An 18,835-nucleotide genomic window follows, 5' to 3' on the forward strand; every position below is an offset into this window, starting at 1 on the left:
TAAATATACCTTGCAAACATCAGGTATTAAAATTGTAACAAAAAACGATAATTATGTAATTATGTAATTTATAATTTATACAACCAGCCTAATAAAAATTGCGACATTAACAAACTTAGAGTGTTACTTGATAATGCCAAGGAACCTACATTAATAGTAGGTGATTTTAATGCTCACAACCCGATGTGGGACTGTAATTGTACAGACTCAAATAGAGCAGAAAGTAAAATAGAAGAATTCATAGATTCATACAACGTGTGCTGCATAAATGATAATGAAATCAGCACATATTTTTCTAAATAACATGGAACATTTTCCTCAATCGACTTAACTCTATGTACAGCAAACATAGACAGATTGGATTGGAATACAGTACAGTTGACGACTTGCACACAAGTGATCATTTCCTAATATTAATTTCATTATTACAAAATAGCCCCACCAAGCATGTCCTTCATTATAACATTTATGAAACAGATTGGGAGCAATATGAATTCCACACTAGAAATATCCCACCATTTAAATACTTAAAGACCATAATGAAACTAATAAATTTCTTGTTGATTTCATTAAAAATGCTGCTGATAAAGCAATACCAAAATCAAAATGTCATCCAATAAAACACAAAGTCCCTTGGTGGTCTGAAAAACTAACAGAACTAATAAAAATAAAACACCAAATTGGAAGATGATTAGATAATTTGAATAGAAAGTTTAGTAAAATAAAGGGATTTTGACAAAGGGAAAATCTATTTCTGGGGGAAGACCTGTGTCACCCGGTGAAATTACCATCTAGCACACATTTCTAGGTAAATTCTTTGCTAAACATACCAGAGAAAAACTAAATGCAATGCTGGGGTTACTACCCCCAGTGCGAGCTCCATAAAATGGAGTCGTGTATAGGAAAGGGTGAGTGTTGTCATTACCACAGGCCTCTGCCCTGTAGATATTCCCAATCTCAAAATCCCCCAGAGCGAGGTGCCGTAACAACGCCTGCACCAGCTCCCCGACTACCAACAACTCAGCCGCTATATTGGCATTCCAGGTTAGCACCCCCCCAAGCTTGGTATGTTACCCAGGGGGGGAAAAGAAGGAATAGTGGCGGGTCACCGGGTGACACAGGTCTTCCCCCAGAAATAGATTTTTCCTTTGTCAAAATCCCTTTTCTGGGCTTTGACCTATGTCAGCCGGTGAAATTATAATAGAGAATTAAACATACCAGCTTGGTGAAGGCCTTGGAAAACTACTGTGATGGAAAGAAATAAAACAATTAGTAAAAGTGAGTTTTAATTACCCAAGCCGAAAATCTCTATAATTACATGAGAATAACAAGATGGGGGAACCATGCCCCAAAGTAAACATGATATACAGAACATCAGAACATGGTTATAATTGACTTAAATACTAACAAATAGGAAAAATAGACAATATGCAACACGGTCAGGAGACAGGCTGTGAGGCATCCCTGACCCAGAGAAGACGGTAAGGGGAGTAAACGAGGCAGGTAGGCGAGAGAGTGAGTGACAGAACAGTTAGGAATGCATAGTGAGATCAGTCAGAGGAAGGAACAATGCTTCCTGCCGCCACTGTGGAAAATTTTAGAGCCTCTAGGGATTTGAGGTAGTGGTGTTTGAACACCAAAAGGTGATTTCCAACCTGTATATTTTTTGAGATCGTCAAAATTCATATGATGGAAATAATTAGTGGAGGTGGCCACCGCCCTGATATCATGGACCTTAGGAACTGAATCTGGGGTAGCTTGTTTAATAAAGTACAAGATTTGTTGTCTGATGGCCTTCAGAGAAATAGTTCCTCCACTTTCTCTCACAAAAAGAGGGCCTGAAGTTATATTAGAGGTTCTGTCTAAATAAGCCTTTAAGGTAGAGACTGGGCACAATGACAGGTCTTGTGGAAGGGGGACAACCTTTTATGGGGACCACCTATCTCACGGATCTTCATTTTTAGCGAGAAACTTGAGATCTGGGGCTAACAGAACTTCTCCTGACGGGAGGAAATCAACATGGTTTGGTTCTCTAGATAGAGCTGACAGCTCAGAAATTCTAGCACCTGAAGCTAAACTAATTAAGAATAAGGTCTTCCTTAACAGACTTAAGAATGAACAATTCTGATTATCAGTATCTGATGCTAATTTAAGAACGTCATTTAAGAACCAGGAAACCGTGTGTGGACGGGTTGCTGGTCTCAAACGAGCGCATGCTCTAGGAATTTATGAAAAATAAGAATCAGTTAAGTTAATATTAAAGCCATGTAAAAATATATTTCTTAAAGCTGATTTGGCTGTAGTAATGGTACTAGAGGCAAGACCTTTTTCGAACAATGACCTGAAGAACGAGATTGCAAGGTTCGTGGTCATTTCTGTAGCTTCAGATTCTTTCAGGAACAGAGCTAATTTCTCTGAGGGTAGATTCCCTTTTGTCTGATTCTAAGAACATTGTATTAACGGGATCAATATTAGCATCTTTCTGAGCTGCAAATTTCATGAAATCCACAAAGCTAGGGCATCTTGGACTCTTGAGGAAGCTGACACAGTCCGAGTTTGTACTATTTGTGTCAATTTTGGTCTGGGTATCTGTATGCACCGGAGCTTCAGTTCTAGAAGAAGAGGAAACCAGTTGCTCTTCGGCCAGTTGGGCGCTACCAGAGCCACCTGACCTTTGAATGTCCTGAGCTTGTGTAAGACTTTCATCAACAAGTTTACTGGAGGAAACAGGTAGATCCTCTGCCACTTGTTCCAATCTATTGACATCGCATCTGTGGAGTGAGCCAGAGGGTCCAGGTTGGGGGCCACATAACAAGGAAGTTTGTGGTTGCTTTCTGTGGCAAACAGATCTACCTGGAGACCTGGGACCTGACTGCAAATCCACTCGAATGATGTTTTGTCCAGAGACCATTCCGACTCCAGCGGAGTTGTTCTGGACAGAGAGTCTGCAATGACATTCTGAACTCCCACCAGATGGGTAGCTGACAAATGCCCCTGGTGCTTGTTTGCTAGGGAGAATATTGCTATCATTACTTGGTTGATCCGGCTCGACTTGGAACCTCCCTGTTTATACAATGCACCACTATGGTGACTGTCCAAGACCAGCCTTATATGGATTAGTCTGGTTGGACGCAGTTTCTTTAAGGTTAGAAAGACTGCCATTGCTTCGAGAACATTGATATGGAACTGGCGGAACATAGTGGACCATGTTCCCTGCACTTTTTTGTGTTGAGAGTATCCTCCCCACCTGCTCAGAGAAGCATCCGTGTGAATCACTAATGCCGGAGGGGGGAACTGGAGCGGTACTGACTTTGATAAGCACTTGACTGTTGTCCAGGGCCGGAGTCTCTTCCTCAGTATTTGCGGAATTAGGGACACCTTGTCTCTGAATCTGATGTTGGCACGTCTCCGCCATACTCTGTTTATGTCTTTCAGTTTGGCTTTCAGGAGTAGATCCGTTAGTGAAGCAAACTGAAGGGAACCTAAGACCCTTTCTTGGGTATGACGGGAAGCTTTCCTGTTCATGAGGAATTGCCTGGTTGCTTTGGATATTTCTTTCCGCTTGGCTGGCGGAAGAGATAGCTTGTGTGAGCGTAGGTCCCACTGGATTCCCAACCACTGAAAGCGGCTCTCTGGAACTAGGCGGGACTTCTCCCTGTTTATTTGGAAGCCCAGAGATTCCAGAAAACCGATTACTATGGTTGTTGCTTTCCGACATTCGCTGGCATTGGGTGCCCAAATTATCCAATCGTCCAGGTATGCGGCTAGCATGATCCCTTGAGACCGTAGTTGTTGAACTATTGTATCTGCCAGTTTGGTGAAAATTCTGGGGGCTATGTTGAGCCCGAATGGCATGACTGAACGAGTATGCTTGCTTTCCTAGTCTGAACCCCATTTAAGGAGAGAACCTTCTCGCAACCGGGCGTCTGAAAGATCTATAGAGGTGGTTACGGCTCCACGGGGAAGTAGGGTCCGAACCTGCGAGATTGTGAGCATGTGAAATTTGTCGCATTGAACGTATAAATTGAGACGAAACAAGTCTAGGATTACCCTTTGTTGACTGGAGCCTTTCTTCGGAACGCTGAACAGTCTGCCCTGAAACTTCAAGTGCCTCGCTTTCTTTATAGCCCTCTTTTGTAGTAGGTCCTTCATGAAGTCCTGGAGGGCTTTGGATGGTGATTGATGGAACCTGACTAGTGGAGGAGGGCCTCTGCTCCAGCTCCAACCCAGGCCCTTGGAGGCTATGCTGTGGGCCCACGGACTGAAGGTCCATTGGTCCCGAAAATGATACAGCCTCCCGCCTACCTGAGGAGTCTCACTGGGTGGGAGATGATCTGCCTCCTCTGCTACCTCGGCCTCCTCTCCCTCGGGAGATGGAGCGAGACGCCGATTTGCCTCTAAAGGAGCCTCTGGCTCTGCTTCCCCTGGCGTTTTTTAAATGCCCGGGAATGCCCCATGACTTTCGTATGAAGCATTGAACGCCGGAGACGTTACGTATGTAGGGGAGGCGAGCGTGTGCTGGGCTGGTTGAACCAGCACATACTGTGGCTGAGGCTGAGCCTTAGAGGTTGAAGGCTGGCCGGCTGGAGAGACCGGAACAGCCTGCAGCACCGTCTGGGTAGGAGGCCTTTTGAATTTCTTGAACCTCTTCCCGGGTCTGGGATGAGGTCCGGCGGACTCCGTTAACTTCCGCTTGTAGGGGAGACCCCAGCGGGAGCGGAGGCTTTGGTTAGCCCTGGTAGCTTCCGTCAGGACTGCGTCTACCTCTTCCTGGGGGAAGAGATTAGCCCCCCAGATGGAGCTCTTCATGAGCCTATTGGGCTCGTGCCGAATAGAAGCTGCCGTAAAGATGTGTTTCCGGCAGTTCATCCGAGCCACTATGAAATCATATAGGTCCTGCTGGAACCCTGCCAGTAGGGATTTAGTAAGGACCTGAAAGAGGGCTTCTTCGTTATAGACAACCGAAGTTGCCTCCGCCAAAGTCAGGGAATGTAGGGACCGACTTAACCTGCCCTTGGTCTCAGCTTAGGCCTTCAGGAGAGAATCCGGGATTTTCGGAAGCTGCTCGCTGAAGAGGGCCGAAGCGCAGTCAGGGTCGAGCCTACCCACCGTAAAAGTGGCCGGAGCTCCCTTCCAAAAATCAGAATCTCCGGGGAAGACTAGAGAGGTGGGATCTGTCTCCCGGAGTTGTGGAAGGGGCTTGCCCTCAATGCCTGCCTGACTGGTAAGCAGGGCTACCTTAGTCGTGCAGGGGGTGGGGATAGTATCTCCCACTGAGAACATCGTAAATGAACCCTTGACAGGGGTGTGGCGGAATTCTAACCCACAAACAAAACAACACTCACCCTGATCTTCGGTTGCTGGAGATGGGTAAAGGTCCACGGTCGCCAATCACAGCACACAAAAACCACAAAACAAAATTGCAAACAAACCCTCCACCAACAATGAACAAAAAAGAAGAGCCACATGCACCATCAATGTTGGTACGAAAAACCCAGACCAAAAAAATTTCGAACTGTCCGTCCACTTTCAAGGTTGGACCTCAACTGCCCAAGACTTCCCAAAACCGAAAAACTCCCGACAGACAGACAGACAGCGCCAGAAACGAACTCCAACAACCAACCACTCACAACAATTACCTTACACTCTCTCTCTCTCTCTCTCTCTCTCTCTCTCTCTCTCTCTCTCTCTCTCTCTCTCTCTCTCACAAAACGTTGGGAAATGCTAAATACAAACAAATTTATTCATCCTCTATATTTCTCCCCCTTTTAGCATTTCCCAACCAACACCTTTCACACCTCTTTCAAATCGCCTTATGCAACACCCACGGATGCTCACTAGCAGGTCCTCTAGATCGCTCTCTGAGGCACGCAATCATTCTCTCAGAATCATTCTCTCTTCTAACAACATTCAAACTCACATCTTCTCCTCCATTCTCTCTCAGATTCACGCTATCATCTTCACTATTACCACTCTCAATTTCATCCACAATCTCAACTATACCCTCTAACTCGTTCCCAAATACCTCCCCAATTCTTCAACTAACCCATCCCATTCGCTCATTGACCTTTCCAATTCTTGCAACGATTCATTCATGCTTTCAATCACTGTCTATCACTGCTACGCTCTCTTACTCTGACACTTTCGCTCACCTCCAACCGTTCACTTACCCCTACACGTTCAGTCAACTCAGTTATATCAAACCCAGCATATGCTATATTAGTTCTATTCATACCATCCCATTCATCCGTATTACATGCTTTATCACTCATTTCCACTTTGGCACTCACACCCTATCACACAACGCATTTACCATTCAGTTTACTTACGTTCTTCCCTTTCTTACCTTTCCTACCATACTCTATCAAAACAAATTGCTGATCCTCATGCAACAACCCCTCACGTACATGCATCACACGCACCGCTTGCATCCTGGAGGATCCACCCATTTGAACCCCTTCACACTCAGTTTCCGAATTCGCTGTCACAGTCACCCTCTTTCGTCTACATACACTTGATACATGCCCTTCCATTCCACATTCGACACACTTCGCTCTCGGTTCTGAACACATTCTCGCATAATGCCCATTCTTACCACAGTTGCCACATATTACATTCACTCGGGTAAAGCAAACTACAACCATTAGCAATATGACCCACCTGTCCGCACCTGCAGCATTTAACCCCCTATCTTTCGTACACTCTCTTACCAAATGTCCCGGTTGCCCACACCAAACACGCTCCCAAAGCCCACCTACACTCATTCTTTGTATGTCCTTCCTTTCCACATCTAAAACACTTCTCTCGACTTCCACTCATCGACCTTCCCCTTTGTACACTACTATCCCTAACCCGTCCAACCCGTTGTTCCCTTTACAAACCCACCATTCATCCTCACTGGCACCTCCACATTACTTGCTCTTACACTCCTATCTATTACACTATCGGCCATTCTCATTGGGCCCCTCAACACTGCATCCCTAAAGCTTCCAAACTCTGGCACTCTCTCATCTACCCCAGCCCTTACACTTACACTTCTGCTCTCTTTATAACCCTGTCAAGCTCATAATCTACAATTTCAAAATTTCTCCCCAAGTCAACCTTTCATTCGTCCATCTTTTCTTCTCCTTCCGCTTCAAGTTCACAAATTCTCTAACTCCATCTGGCACTGTCCCTAACAACTTCCGTACTAACTCCTTACATTCATCTATCCCATCATCCCAAACTTCTTCCTTGCCAACGTCTCCAGCCTACAAGCATACAGTGACAAGGTTTCCCAGCTTTCATTCTTGCCTCATCAAATTCATTCTTCCTCTTATACTTAACACTCGCTTTCATACGCCTGCTTGCTCAACTAGTCTAGCTTTCACCTTGTCATACTCAACATCCCCCACACTCATAATAACCCCATACATATCAAGCAAAAACCCGGTCAAATATTCTCCTAATTCTCGTGCCCACACTCTCTTACTTTCCCCATACTTATCCTGACAAAACCTTTCATACTCCCTAAAGAAATCATGCACATCCCTACTTCCATACTCATTATACCTTTCACACCGGGGTACCTCCCTCACATACATAGCCTTTCTCACTTCTTTCTCACTTTCACTCTCACTTTCCTTACTTTCACTCTGTCCTTTCATACCCTCTTCCGAATACAAAGAGTCCACTTCCGGACTTACATTCATCTTACTCATTACACTCTTCTTCCCCTCTTTATCCACTTTTATCCACTCACCTCCATCCACCTCACTATCACTACTGCCTTCACCCTCTCCCTTCTTTCCTGCCTTTCCCCACTTGCTTACCCTTCTTACCAATTTCCTTTCCCTTTCCCTTCTTCCCTTTTTCTTCCCCTGACTTATCCTTACTTTCCCTCTGTTCCTTCCCTTGCTTTTCATTCTCCTTTTCCTTACCCTGCCTCTCATTCCCTCGTTTCTTACTTCCTATTCCCATATCACTCATCACTCACGCTTCCATTCACTTCTTCCTCCTTTTCTTTCTCTCTTGCCCCTTCACACGTTCCAGAGAACCTGCCTCCAACAGTCCCTTCTCCAAAAACACCCTTGAACATACCTCTCACCATTTCTTCCACACCTTTCATCATTCCCTCCAACTTTTATCCACCCTCTCTTCCCATTCTCTCTTCTGACTCTTTCATCTCCCCTTTCATTTCGTCTTTCGACTTCTTAGCATTCCCCATCTCCTCCAACTGACTCCTCAATCTCTCATTCTCACCCCTCAACCACGTATTCTCCTCTCTCAACCTCACCAGTTCCTCTTCCATCCTTCTCTTCAGTCACACTACCAGCCACCAATCTCAATTGCAGCTGCAATACCAGCTGCCCCACGTTGGGCGCCAAATATTATGTGGCGGAATTCTAACCCACAAACAAAACAACACTCACCCTGATCTTCGGTTGCTGGAGATGGGTAAAGGTCCACGGTCGCCAATCACAGCACACAAAAACCACAAAACAAAATTGCAAACAAACCCTCCACCAACAATGAACAAAAAAGAAGAGCCACGTGCACCATCAATGTTGGTACAAAAAACCCAGACCAAAAAAATTTCGAACTGTCCGTCCACTTTCAAGGTTGGACCTCAACTGCCCAAGACTTCCCCAAAACCGAAAAACTCCCGACAGACAGACAGACAGCGCCGTAAAATGAACTCCAACAACCTAACCACTCACAACGACAATTACTCTCTCTCCCTCTCTCTCTCTCTCTCTCTCTCTCTCTCTCTCTCTCTCTCTCTCTCTCTCTCTCTCTCTCTCTCTCTCACAAAACAGGAAATGCTAAATACAAACAAATTTATTCATCCCTCTATAGGGGTAAGTTTCGTGTTCTCGGCTTGCCACTCTGTAAGCGTGCGCAACAGGGTGGACTGAGCCTGGTCCCTTGGAAAGATGACGGTTTCTTTCGGGACCTTGTCCGATCTTATCCAGGCTTCCTCGGTAAGCCTGGCATAACCTGGGAAGGGGGGCAGTAAGCCAGGTGGGAAGAACTCTAGTTCCTCCAACCTGCGAGTACCCAGACCTTCGATGGTAAGGGTGTCTTCATGCTGAGGAGCATAAAGAGCCAGGCGCCAAGAGTTTCCCTTATTGAAGGGGGGAAGACCGGAAACGTCCGGAACAGCCAAGGGCTGAGCGACTGTCCCGGCACGCATAAACCCTGAGATCAAGCTCTCCTGGTTTTTCACCTTCTCTGCTAGGGATTTAACAGAGGCGTTTGATGACTTCAGATCGGAAGACAACTGGGAGGAGAGTTGGGTCAACTTCTCTTCCACCCTCTTGTCGAACTTCTCCATAAGAAGTTCAGCAAACGACTCTGGGTCAAAGGAAGGACGAGGGGGACTCGCCTTACCCTGCTTGGATCTTGATCCCTTTCCAGAGGGGGGGGCCTTGCTCGTGGACGGCACGGGGCTAGGGGCCCGTGACGACTTCGAGGGAGCCTTGAGCGCTTCTGGGGTTTAAAGGATTTGGACAAGGTCTTCGTTTTCACAGATTTTACCTTGGGGACAGTAGACCTTGACCTGTCCTCAAGGTAAGAGGATTTTCCAAACCCTCTAAAGGAAGAAACGGAAGAGGAAGGAGAGCTGAAGAGAGGATCGGAACTTTCTGCCTCACTTACCCCCTTACCTTGGTCCGGGTCGACGTTCATGGGCTCCAGGTTGAGGTTGATCGCCGCAACCTCCTCCGCTACCTCTCCGCAAATGGCCGCTTCTTCGTGGGAGGGCTCCGTCATCTCCCGGATCCCAGCGATCAAGGGGGCGGCTACTTCCGCCGGGACGGACGCTGAGACCCAGGCGCCAGGGTAGAGGATACTACAAATATCCTGGGACAGAACGTAGGGCTTCCCCGACCTGACGTTCCTCCCAAAGCCACTGACCCAGGTCTTAAGGGCTAACAGCGAAGAGTCGCGGGAGCTGCGGTCGGCCTGAAAGAAGGAGATTGCTAAGTGACGAAATCTCCAACTGTCATAAATATATCAATAAAAGTCATAAACTCAAGAAAGAACAATGGTTAGGGAACATGTAGCTTACCGACTCGTCCAACACTTGCTCATAGAGAGCGTAGCACACCTCACATCCGTCGGGGTGCCAGACGATCAGGTCCCCGACACGAACTGCGCAGCCGGAGTGGGACCGACACACTTCGTGTCCACAAGCCTGTTGCAGGACCGCCGTGCACCCCTGCTCCTGACAACGTACCATCTATAAATGGAAAGATGATACATGAGTATGCTAATAAGGCACGCTGGAGTAGGGTGCCGGAGCTGGGCCTTAATTTAAAATGACTGACGGAGCATGCAACGGTCCGGTCAGACCCCGCCGGAGAGATTCCGGCAATAAGGGGTATATCTAACATACATGCGTAAAACGATAGGGACCGCCAGAGTAAATCCAGAGTTACTAGAAGGTCCAAAGTGTGAACATGCGTCATAAACAAAATAGCAGATTTACCAATACCCCCAGACACGGTCCGGTGGAGGTAAAGTAATACACAGCACAAAATGGTTAACCTTAGTGTTTGCCAAAAAACAACAGATATGATACATTGGTTATAAAATTCCGCTTAGTGCCGGGGGAATCGAATTACACCATACTTATGGTGGCGGCGGAGGAGGTGGGGTGAGCGCAGTCCAACCACGCACCATACCCACCGGAGTGGTAACAATAACGAGAGGGTAACGGGAGACCCGACAACACGGCGGAAGTAAGATCTGGCTAAAGTGAAGATAGATACCCAGGGAATATGGTCGATGTTCTAGTTGTATAGAACAGGGAACAAAACAAGGACAACAATAGCTAGCAGAAGAGCGGACACCGAGACGGAGGCCAGTCAGATGGATAACACTAACTGGATACCGCATTAACTCTCCACGGGGTGACGGACTAAAGAGAACGACAACCCCGGGCAGGGAGAAACTCGGTCACGCGCTGATGCTAGGGAAAGGTAGGGGATAGGCAAATGGAGGGAACCTACAGCAGCGGCCAGAGAGTGGGAGGGCACCCCCGTACGCCGATAGCAACCCCCCCCCCCCACTAGGCGTCGATCTTGGGAGAACGACAACCAAAGGCGGGGAGAATACTAGGATACACTCCATAAGCTAAAAGGATGCAAAGAGGTGGTAATCAATAGTGGTGGCCAGGGAGTGGGGAAGCACCCCCAGACACCAAAAGAACTCCCCACGGGGTGCCGATCAACAGAGATTGGCGACCCTGGGAAAGGGAGAACTAGGGAGAACCACTCAATGCAAAGGAAGGGGTAAGGAATGTTAGGCTAGCGACATGGAAAACAGGGTTAGGGCTCAGAGCACCCGACCCCAGGCACGCTTCATGATGTACACGAAGACAGCCAAGGGTGGAAGGGAGGAGGGAGGGGGGTGGTAGGAGAGGGGGGGGACCCACGAAGTCAGGATGCCTGCCCCGACACCGACGGCTCGGATAGGAGTAGGCTACGAATAAGAAGACCTCGCTATTCTAGCCTAACCTTACTAGGACTCAAGAGTCCAATCGGGAGGGCCGAAATAGGGGGAGGGGGAAAACACAGGCCTAATAACACCCATCCGAACCAGACGACATCATCGGGAAGGTACAGAACGTGAAACTCTCCTACTCACCCAACCCTCCCTCCAAGCTAGGGGAGGGAGCAAAGAGCCGTAAGGTAGCCTAACTTCCTAGGCTAACCTACCGAAGCCGACCAGCGGCCAAGAAGGCTAGCCTAGGAAGACAAACACGGGAACTATCAGACTAAGGTAACACTAAAAGTTAACCACGTAATATATAATATAACGTACATCGCATATATGAAAATAGGACTTATATAATAAAAGACACATGTAGAAGGGCGGTCCAAACCAATCGCGATATGAGACGCGGATGGTAAAATGGCCGACCCTTACGATCAAACGTAAACAAATTAATCCAAAAATATCAATGTCATCCATAAACATATAAATTAGTGAAAATAAATAGCATAACCATACGATCTCAGAGAATATACCCGTGAGCTGGAGGAGGAGTGGGTCCAAGGATAATATGGAATTATGATCACAAAGGCGATAGGGGGAAATCTCATAGCCTAAGAGAGGAGAGGACCCGTGCCTCCCCAGGGAAGGGGTAATTCAGAAAAAACAAACTCCGACGAGGAGTAAATATGAAATTATGTAAAACACACATAAAAACATATATCATATAAAAAGGGGGCAAAGTCCCACCGTAAACCACACAAAGACTGAAGGTCGTGTGAGGTCGGGAGCAAGGCGGCCGAGACCGGCGTCATATTCAACCCCCAAATTATTGAATTAGAAGGTAAATAAGGAGCCTCAGCTGCCTAAAAACAAAAGGGAGATGGTACTCAACTTAGGTGAAGAAAATTCCTGGCTGGAAGACATAATGTCGCACAGAAAAAGGCAAATAAGCACACCGTTGAAAACAACAACAAGGCACTGACGCGTGCTAAATTGGAATGCCAATATGGCGGCTGAGTTGTTGGTAGTCGGGGAGCTGGTGCGGGCGTTGTTACGGCACCTCGCTCTGGGGGATTTTGAGATTGGGAATATCTACAGGGCAGAGGCCTGTGGTAGTGACAACACTCACCCTTTCCTATACACGACTCCATTTTATGGAGCTCGCACTGGGGGTAGTAACCCCAGCATTGCATTTAGTTTTTCTCTGGTATGTTTAGCAATGAATTTACCTAGAAATGTGTGCTAGATGGTAATTTCACCGGCTGACACAGGTCAAAGCCCAGAAAATAAAATAGTACTGTACCGATATTAGAAGAAAATTTACTTAACTGACTATATTATTATTAGAAATTGATACATTAAAACCTCTATATAAGAAAATATCTGCAAAATTTAAAAGATAAGTAATTCAAGGAAGAATCATTTCATGGAGGAAATATGTATAAGGTCTCTCTAATAATACTCCCATGCAAAATATGTGGGAAAAATTCAGGAAAATAAATGGTACCCATGTTAAACCACCTAGACATGCCATAATAAAAGATGGGAAAAGAATACTTGATCCTAAAGGAATAAGTAATATAATAAGAGAAAATTTAGCAAAAGTAAGTAGTGACAAAAACTTAGATGAGGATTTCCGCACAAAGAAAAATAGTTTAGAATTAATAACAATAAGTTTTGAAACAATAGAAGATATATATTATAATAGAAAATTTAATATGGAAGGGTTGGAATTTGCTCTGTTGAACAACAATAAATCTGCCCCTGGAGGTGACAGTATTTGTTTTGAAATGATCTGCCATTTAGCACCTTTGGCAAAGACATGCTTATTAGAGTATTATAACAAGGAAGTCTGATAAGCCAACAGAATTAATAAATATAAAACACTCGGTAGGGAGGCGACTAGATCATTTTTAAAATTCAACAAAATTGATAAAACATTACCGATATTAGAAGGAAATTTACAAAAACTGACTATATTATTATTAGAAACTGATACATAAAAACTTCTATGCAACAAAATACCTGCAAAACTGGAAAAAAAGCAATTCAAGGAAGAGTTATTTCTTGGAGTAAATATGTATCATCTCTCTAATACTGTACTCCCATACACAAAAATATTAGGTCAAAATCTGGTTTCAAAAAAATTCCATATATACAGTAAGCTAAATTACTTAAAACAGGCGAAAGAGGATTTCCCATTGCCATACCAGATTTTTGTCTATGAAATTTTTCATCAAAAGTAAAAACCGAATCACAAATGCAAAGTTTAACCAGTTCTAAAAAAATGTTATGGGTGGACAAGGGTAAATCATAATTATCTAAACATTCAGATGAATATTCAAGCAAGTCATTTATAGATACCTTTGTAAATATAGGCTATATATATATATATATATATATATATATATATATATATATATATATATATATATATATATATATATGTATATATATATATACAGTAAACCCCTGTATTCGCATTCTCATGGTTCATGGACTCATGCATTCGCTGGTTTCTCTGTGGAACATATCTAGCCATTCAGGAAAATTCGCCCATTCAAGTGTATTTTTCACTGAGAAATATTCACTAATTACTGTATTTTCATATAATTTTCATGAATAAATGCACTTTTTGTGATAAAACTATTAAAATTATCAGGTATATGCATTTTTACAAGGTTTTTCTTGGTTTAAGCTATCAAAATGGGCAGTTCTAAGTGTTTTTAGAGTGTTTTAAGCATTCGTGGATTTGACCTATTCGCGGGGTGTGTGGGACCTATCCCCAGGGGGGTTCATTGTATATGTATATATATATATATATATATATATATATATATATATATATATATATATATATATATTTATATATATGTAGAATCTACTGGTCACTTTTTATATATATATATATATATATATATATATATATATATATATATATATATATTTATATATATTTATATATATATATATATATATATATATATATATATATATATATATATATATATATATATATATATATATATATATATATATATATATATATATATATATATATATATGTGTGTGTGTGTGTGTGTGTAGAATCTACTGGTCACTTTTACTAGACACATTATATATATATATATATATATATATATATATATATATATATATATATATATATATATATATATATATATATATATATATATATATATATATATATATATATATATATATATATATTTATATATATATATATATATATATATATATATATATATATATATATATATATATATATATATATATATATATATATATATATATATATATATATATATATTATATATATATATATATATATATATATATATATATATATATATATATATATATATATATATATATATATATATATATATATATATATATATATATATATATATATATATATATATATATAGATATATATATATATATATATATATATATATATATATATATATATATATATATGTAGAATCTACTGGTCACTTTTACCAGACACATACAACAGGTATATGTATGTACGAGAGGCGATAGACTTTTATCCTTCTCGTAGCCAGGTCGGCAACGTGACCTCCTTGTGAATATGGTAACGCTGGTTCGATTCTCGCGACCGCTATTCACAGGCTCTTCAATTTCTTCCGTATGGATATTTTAAACCTTCGTAGTTACAAGCATATCCAAAAAGCGCGAAGAATTCGAGAAGTTAAGAGGGCATTGTGGCTATTAGAATTACATATATATATATATATATATATATATATATATATATATATATATATATATATATATATATAATTATATATATATATATTATATATATATATATATATATATATATATATATATATATATATATATATATATATATATATATATATATATATATATATATATATATATATATATATATATATATATATATATATATATATATATATATATATATATATATATATATATATATATATATATATATATATATATATATAATTATATATATATATATATATATATATATATATATATATATATATATATATATATATATATATATATATATATATATATATATATATATATATATATATATATATATATATATATATATATATATATTATATATTTCTGCATACAGGGCTCTTTAAATTTCAGTTCAAATAATTTTATTTGTTGTAATTATGGAGGTCTGGAAATGATTTATTCTGTTCCATTTATTTCGTTTGGGAAAAATTCGAACGGTGAAAGGACATTAAAGTTAGGAAAGGCCAGCCTTCGGCGTCGATAAAATTCTTCAGCCGAAGTTTGGCTGTACTTGACCAAGAAGGGGTCCAGGTGTGCTTTGACCACTCATGCTGTCTGACAAAGGGTGAATGGTTCCTTAGTGATATATACTGCAAGCAGCTGACAGAGTGCCCATCCTTGACATTGTGGAACAGGCAATATGAGGTTTGGCAATTCTGGTGCCAGGTTCATCATTATTATGACTGAAGAATTATTCAAGATTATATCCATAAGAAACTGTACGCTCATAACAAATTGGTTACTTTTAGTCATTGCGTTCAATATGTTCACTAGAGAGTCCTTTTTTCTAATTAAGTTGTGCATAATAATAATTTTGGTAACGCTTATAAATGGCATAAATGCCGTTTCAACCTTCAATCTGGAGTAGCTATGACGTCATATAATTACTAGATTCTATATTGGGATTATCATTAGGGTATCTGCTCTTTCAAAGATGAGCTCACATAATAAATACCAAGGTGCTTTGCATTTTAGGATACACTTCATAATTTTGCACTTCTATTGAACATTAGGAATTTTGCATATTTGGAACTCGAATATTTCAAGAATATATGATAACCATACAATAAATAACATGAAAATTATAGATGAGGAATCTAGGATTCAGTCACCCCTCTGGTAACTATTTATTAACAATAAAAGTGCATTTGTAATTTGTTGAATTGCTTGAAATGTTGATGTTAATTTTGTTAAGTGGATTGCTCTTGACATCTCTTCTTATTGGTACACATCTTAAATTTGCAAATAAAGTAAAGAATTAGAGTGTTTATGAAAGGTTTGAGTAGGCTCTGTCTAGCTTGTGATGTCTCACTTACCATTACTACACTAACTATGAACAGCTGCGTTTAGTATTTTCAGTAGTGAATTGTTCGAAAATTTTTGTTTCAATTTGGTAGAATTTATAATTGCACACCCATGTGAATGCACAACACTTCCACAGCGTTCCTTTCCAGTGTGGAACTATGACTGATCTGCAGTCAGAGCATTTGTACTAGAGAATAGACGTGCTTTGAATAATATTTTAAGAAACTGCCATGCTTTCATAGAAATACTTACAGTGAAGTGTATTCTTTTATAGGTACAAGATGATTACCTAGATTGTTTTGGGGATCCAAGTGTTACTGGAAAAGTAGGCACTGATATTGAAGAAGGGAAATGCACGTGGCTTTCTGTTGTGGCATTACAACGGGCATCCCCTTCCCAGCGAGCAGTGATGGAGGAACATTATGGCAGGCCGGACCCAGATAGCATTGCCAAAGTGAAGGACCTCTATAAGGTATTTATTGCATTTTTCCTGAAGTGTTTAATATGTTTTTTAGACTCGTCATTAGTTTAGATTAAAAATTTTTGTTGTAATGTTTTTAAGTATTTTTTTCCATAGCGTTAGAAGTAGATAAGTGCAACACGCTGAGATTAGACTTGCCATAAAAATTTACCCTCTATTTTGAATGTATGCAGATAATGATAATTGCGAAGATTTTCCTTAAAAAATATATATGATTACTGGGTATAGCATTTTTATTGACGGTAGATGTTGAGAAAAAAAATGCACAAAAACATTACTTTCTCACTAGTGAGAAAATAATGTTTTTGTGCAGGTTTTTATTTTATTTATGCAAGGGCCAGTGAGAGGGGCAAATTGACAATTTTTCACATAAAGAAAAAACGTTAGGTAAGGAAAGTGAGGAGGAAGCCTTGAGAAATAATTGGCTTACTTCATGAAAGATAGAAATGTCTAAGGTTTAAGGAAAATAGAAGCAGGGAGAGAATTCAGAGCTTGGCAGCAAAGGGAAGGCAAATCACAGGCATAGTATTCTGAAGATTGGTGATCTACATATACTGAATGTGATGGCATGGTGATACTGTAATATGTGGCTTCCCGAGAGAAGAATGACATGCTTTCTGCTTAGAGAAACTGTTGCCAAAATGGCACCCTTAAGAGAGACAGTGTGGCTAGGTTTGGGCTGAGAGGGCGCTAATGTAAAGATGATGTATGGAGGGCAATTGATAAGTGAAATATTCTTCTTCTCAATTCCATCTCGGGGGGAAAAATTAAGGGAGCTTCATTTCAGAATGAGAGGAGTATTCTAGATAAGAGATGGTTATGGTTAGTGTAATGTTCTTGTAATGAGGATGACCATGCCACTGTATGTCGGTACCTAGAAGGAAGACTGAATGAGAAAACAACCTTGAGGGACACCATTAGAGATGTGGAAGGAAACAGGTATAGCATATTTGACAATTGTTTAATTTTTTATAAATTTCTCTCGCAATACAAGCCCATTACGTATAGTGCCCTGTTGTTTGTCATTGAACAATCCTAGATATATATATTATGTGAAAGAAGTACAGTGGTATGTGAGAATTGTGCATGCGTGATTAGATCCATTAGTCCTCCCTTGCAAATCCAGTTGTAATGAAGTTTACGCTTGGTAACGAGCATTTTACAGGTAGGAAGGAAAATTTTTATAAGTATTGTGTTTCTATAAAAACTAAGTGTTTTTTTTTATCGAGTTTGTTAAATAACAAAGTCGTTACAGTACCTAAATCACTATTTAAATTGGAGGGGATGAGAATCTTGTCAGGGTTCCAGACTTCTAATTGAGAGCTGTAGGATCTATTAGGAGCAAGAGATAAAGGGAGATAGGTAACTACTGTTCAGATGCCAGTGTAGTGCTCATGAGATAGGTCCCAGACTGCAAGGTAAAATGTAAGAGGTCCATAAACAGTATGAAATTGGACTGAGGTTATGCTTGCACTGGGGGTCCCAAAGGAACTGGAGTAGAGGAGGAAACAGATTTTACATTTTCTTTGGATGTACTAGAATAGGAGACTAACGATTTAACCATTGTTATGCGAGAGAGAAGCAGATGACACCAGAAACCTGTGTCAGTTAGGATGCCATAATGGGAAGATGTAGGGTATGAATGCAGTATGTTTTAGCTACCTAGAACCCTCCCCAGATAAAAGAATGACTAGTCTCATAGGTATCACAGGCCTTAGCTGAAAGTTCATG

General features: G+C 41.1%; 1 protein-coding gene across 1 annotated transcript in view; it reads left to right on the forward strand.

The window, feature by feature from the left end:
* The window catches only part of Fpps (Farnesyl pyrophosphate synthase), a 322,613-nt gene that overhangs the window by 252,095 nt on the left and 51,683 nt on the right, over positions 1-18,835 (forward strand). The window contains exon 9 of the mRNA XM_067126286.1: positions 16,898-17,095. Within this exon, the coding sequence (XP_066982387.1) occupies positions 16,898-17,095 (198 nt within the window). The remainder of the gene's footprint in view (positions 1-16,897; positions 17,096-18,835) is intronic.

This window comes from Macrobrachium rosenbergii, chromosome 3, assembly GCF_040412425.1.
Source record: "Macrobrachium rosenbergii isolate ZJJX-2024 chromosome 3, ASM4041242v1, whole genome shotgun sequence".
Taxonomy (NCBI): Eukaryota; Metazoa; Arthropoda; class Malacostraca; order Decapoda; family Palaemonidae; genus Macrobrachium; species Macrobrachium rosenbergii.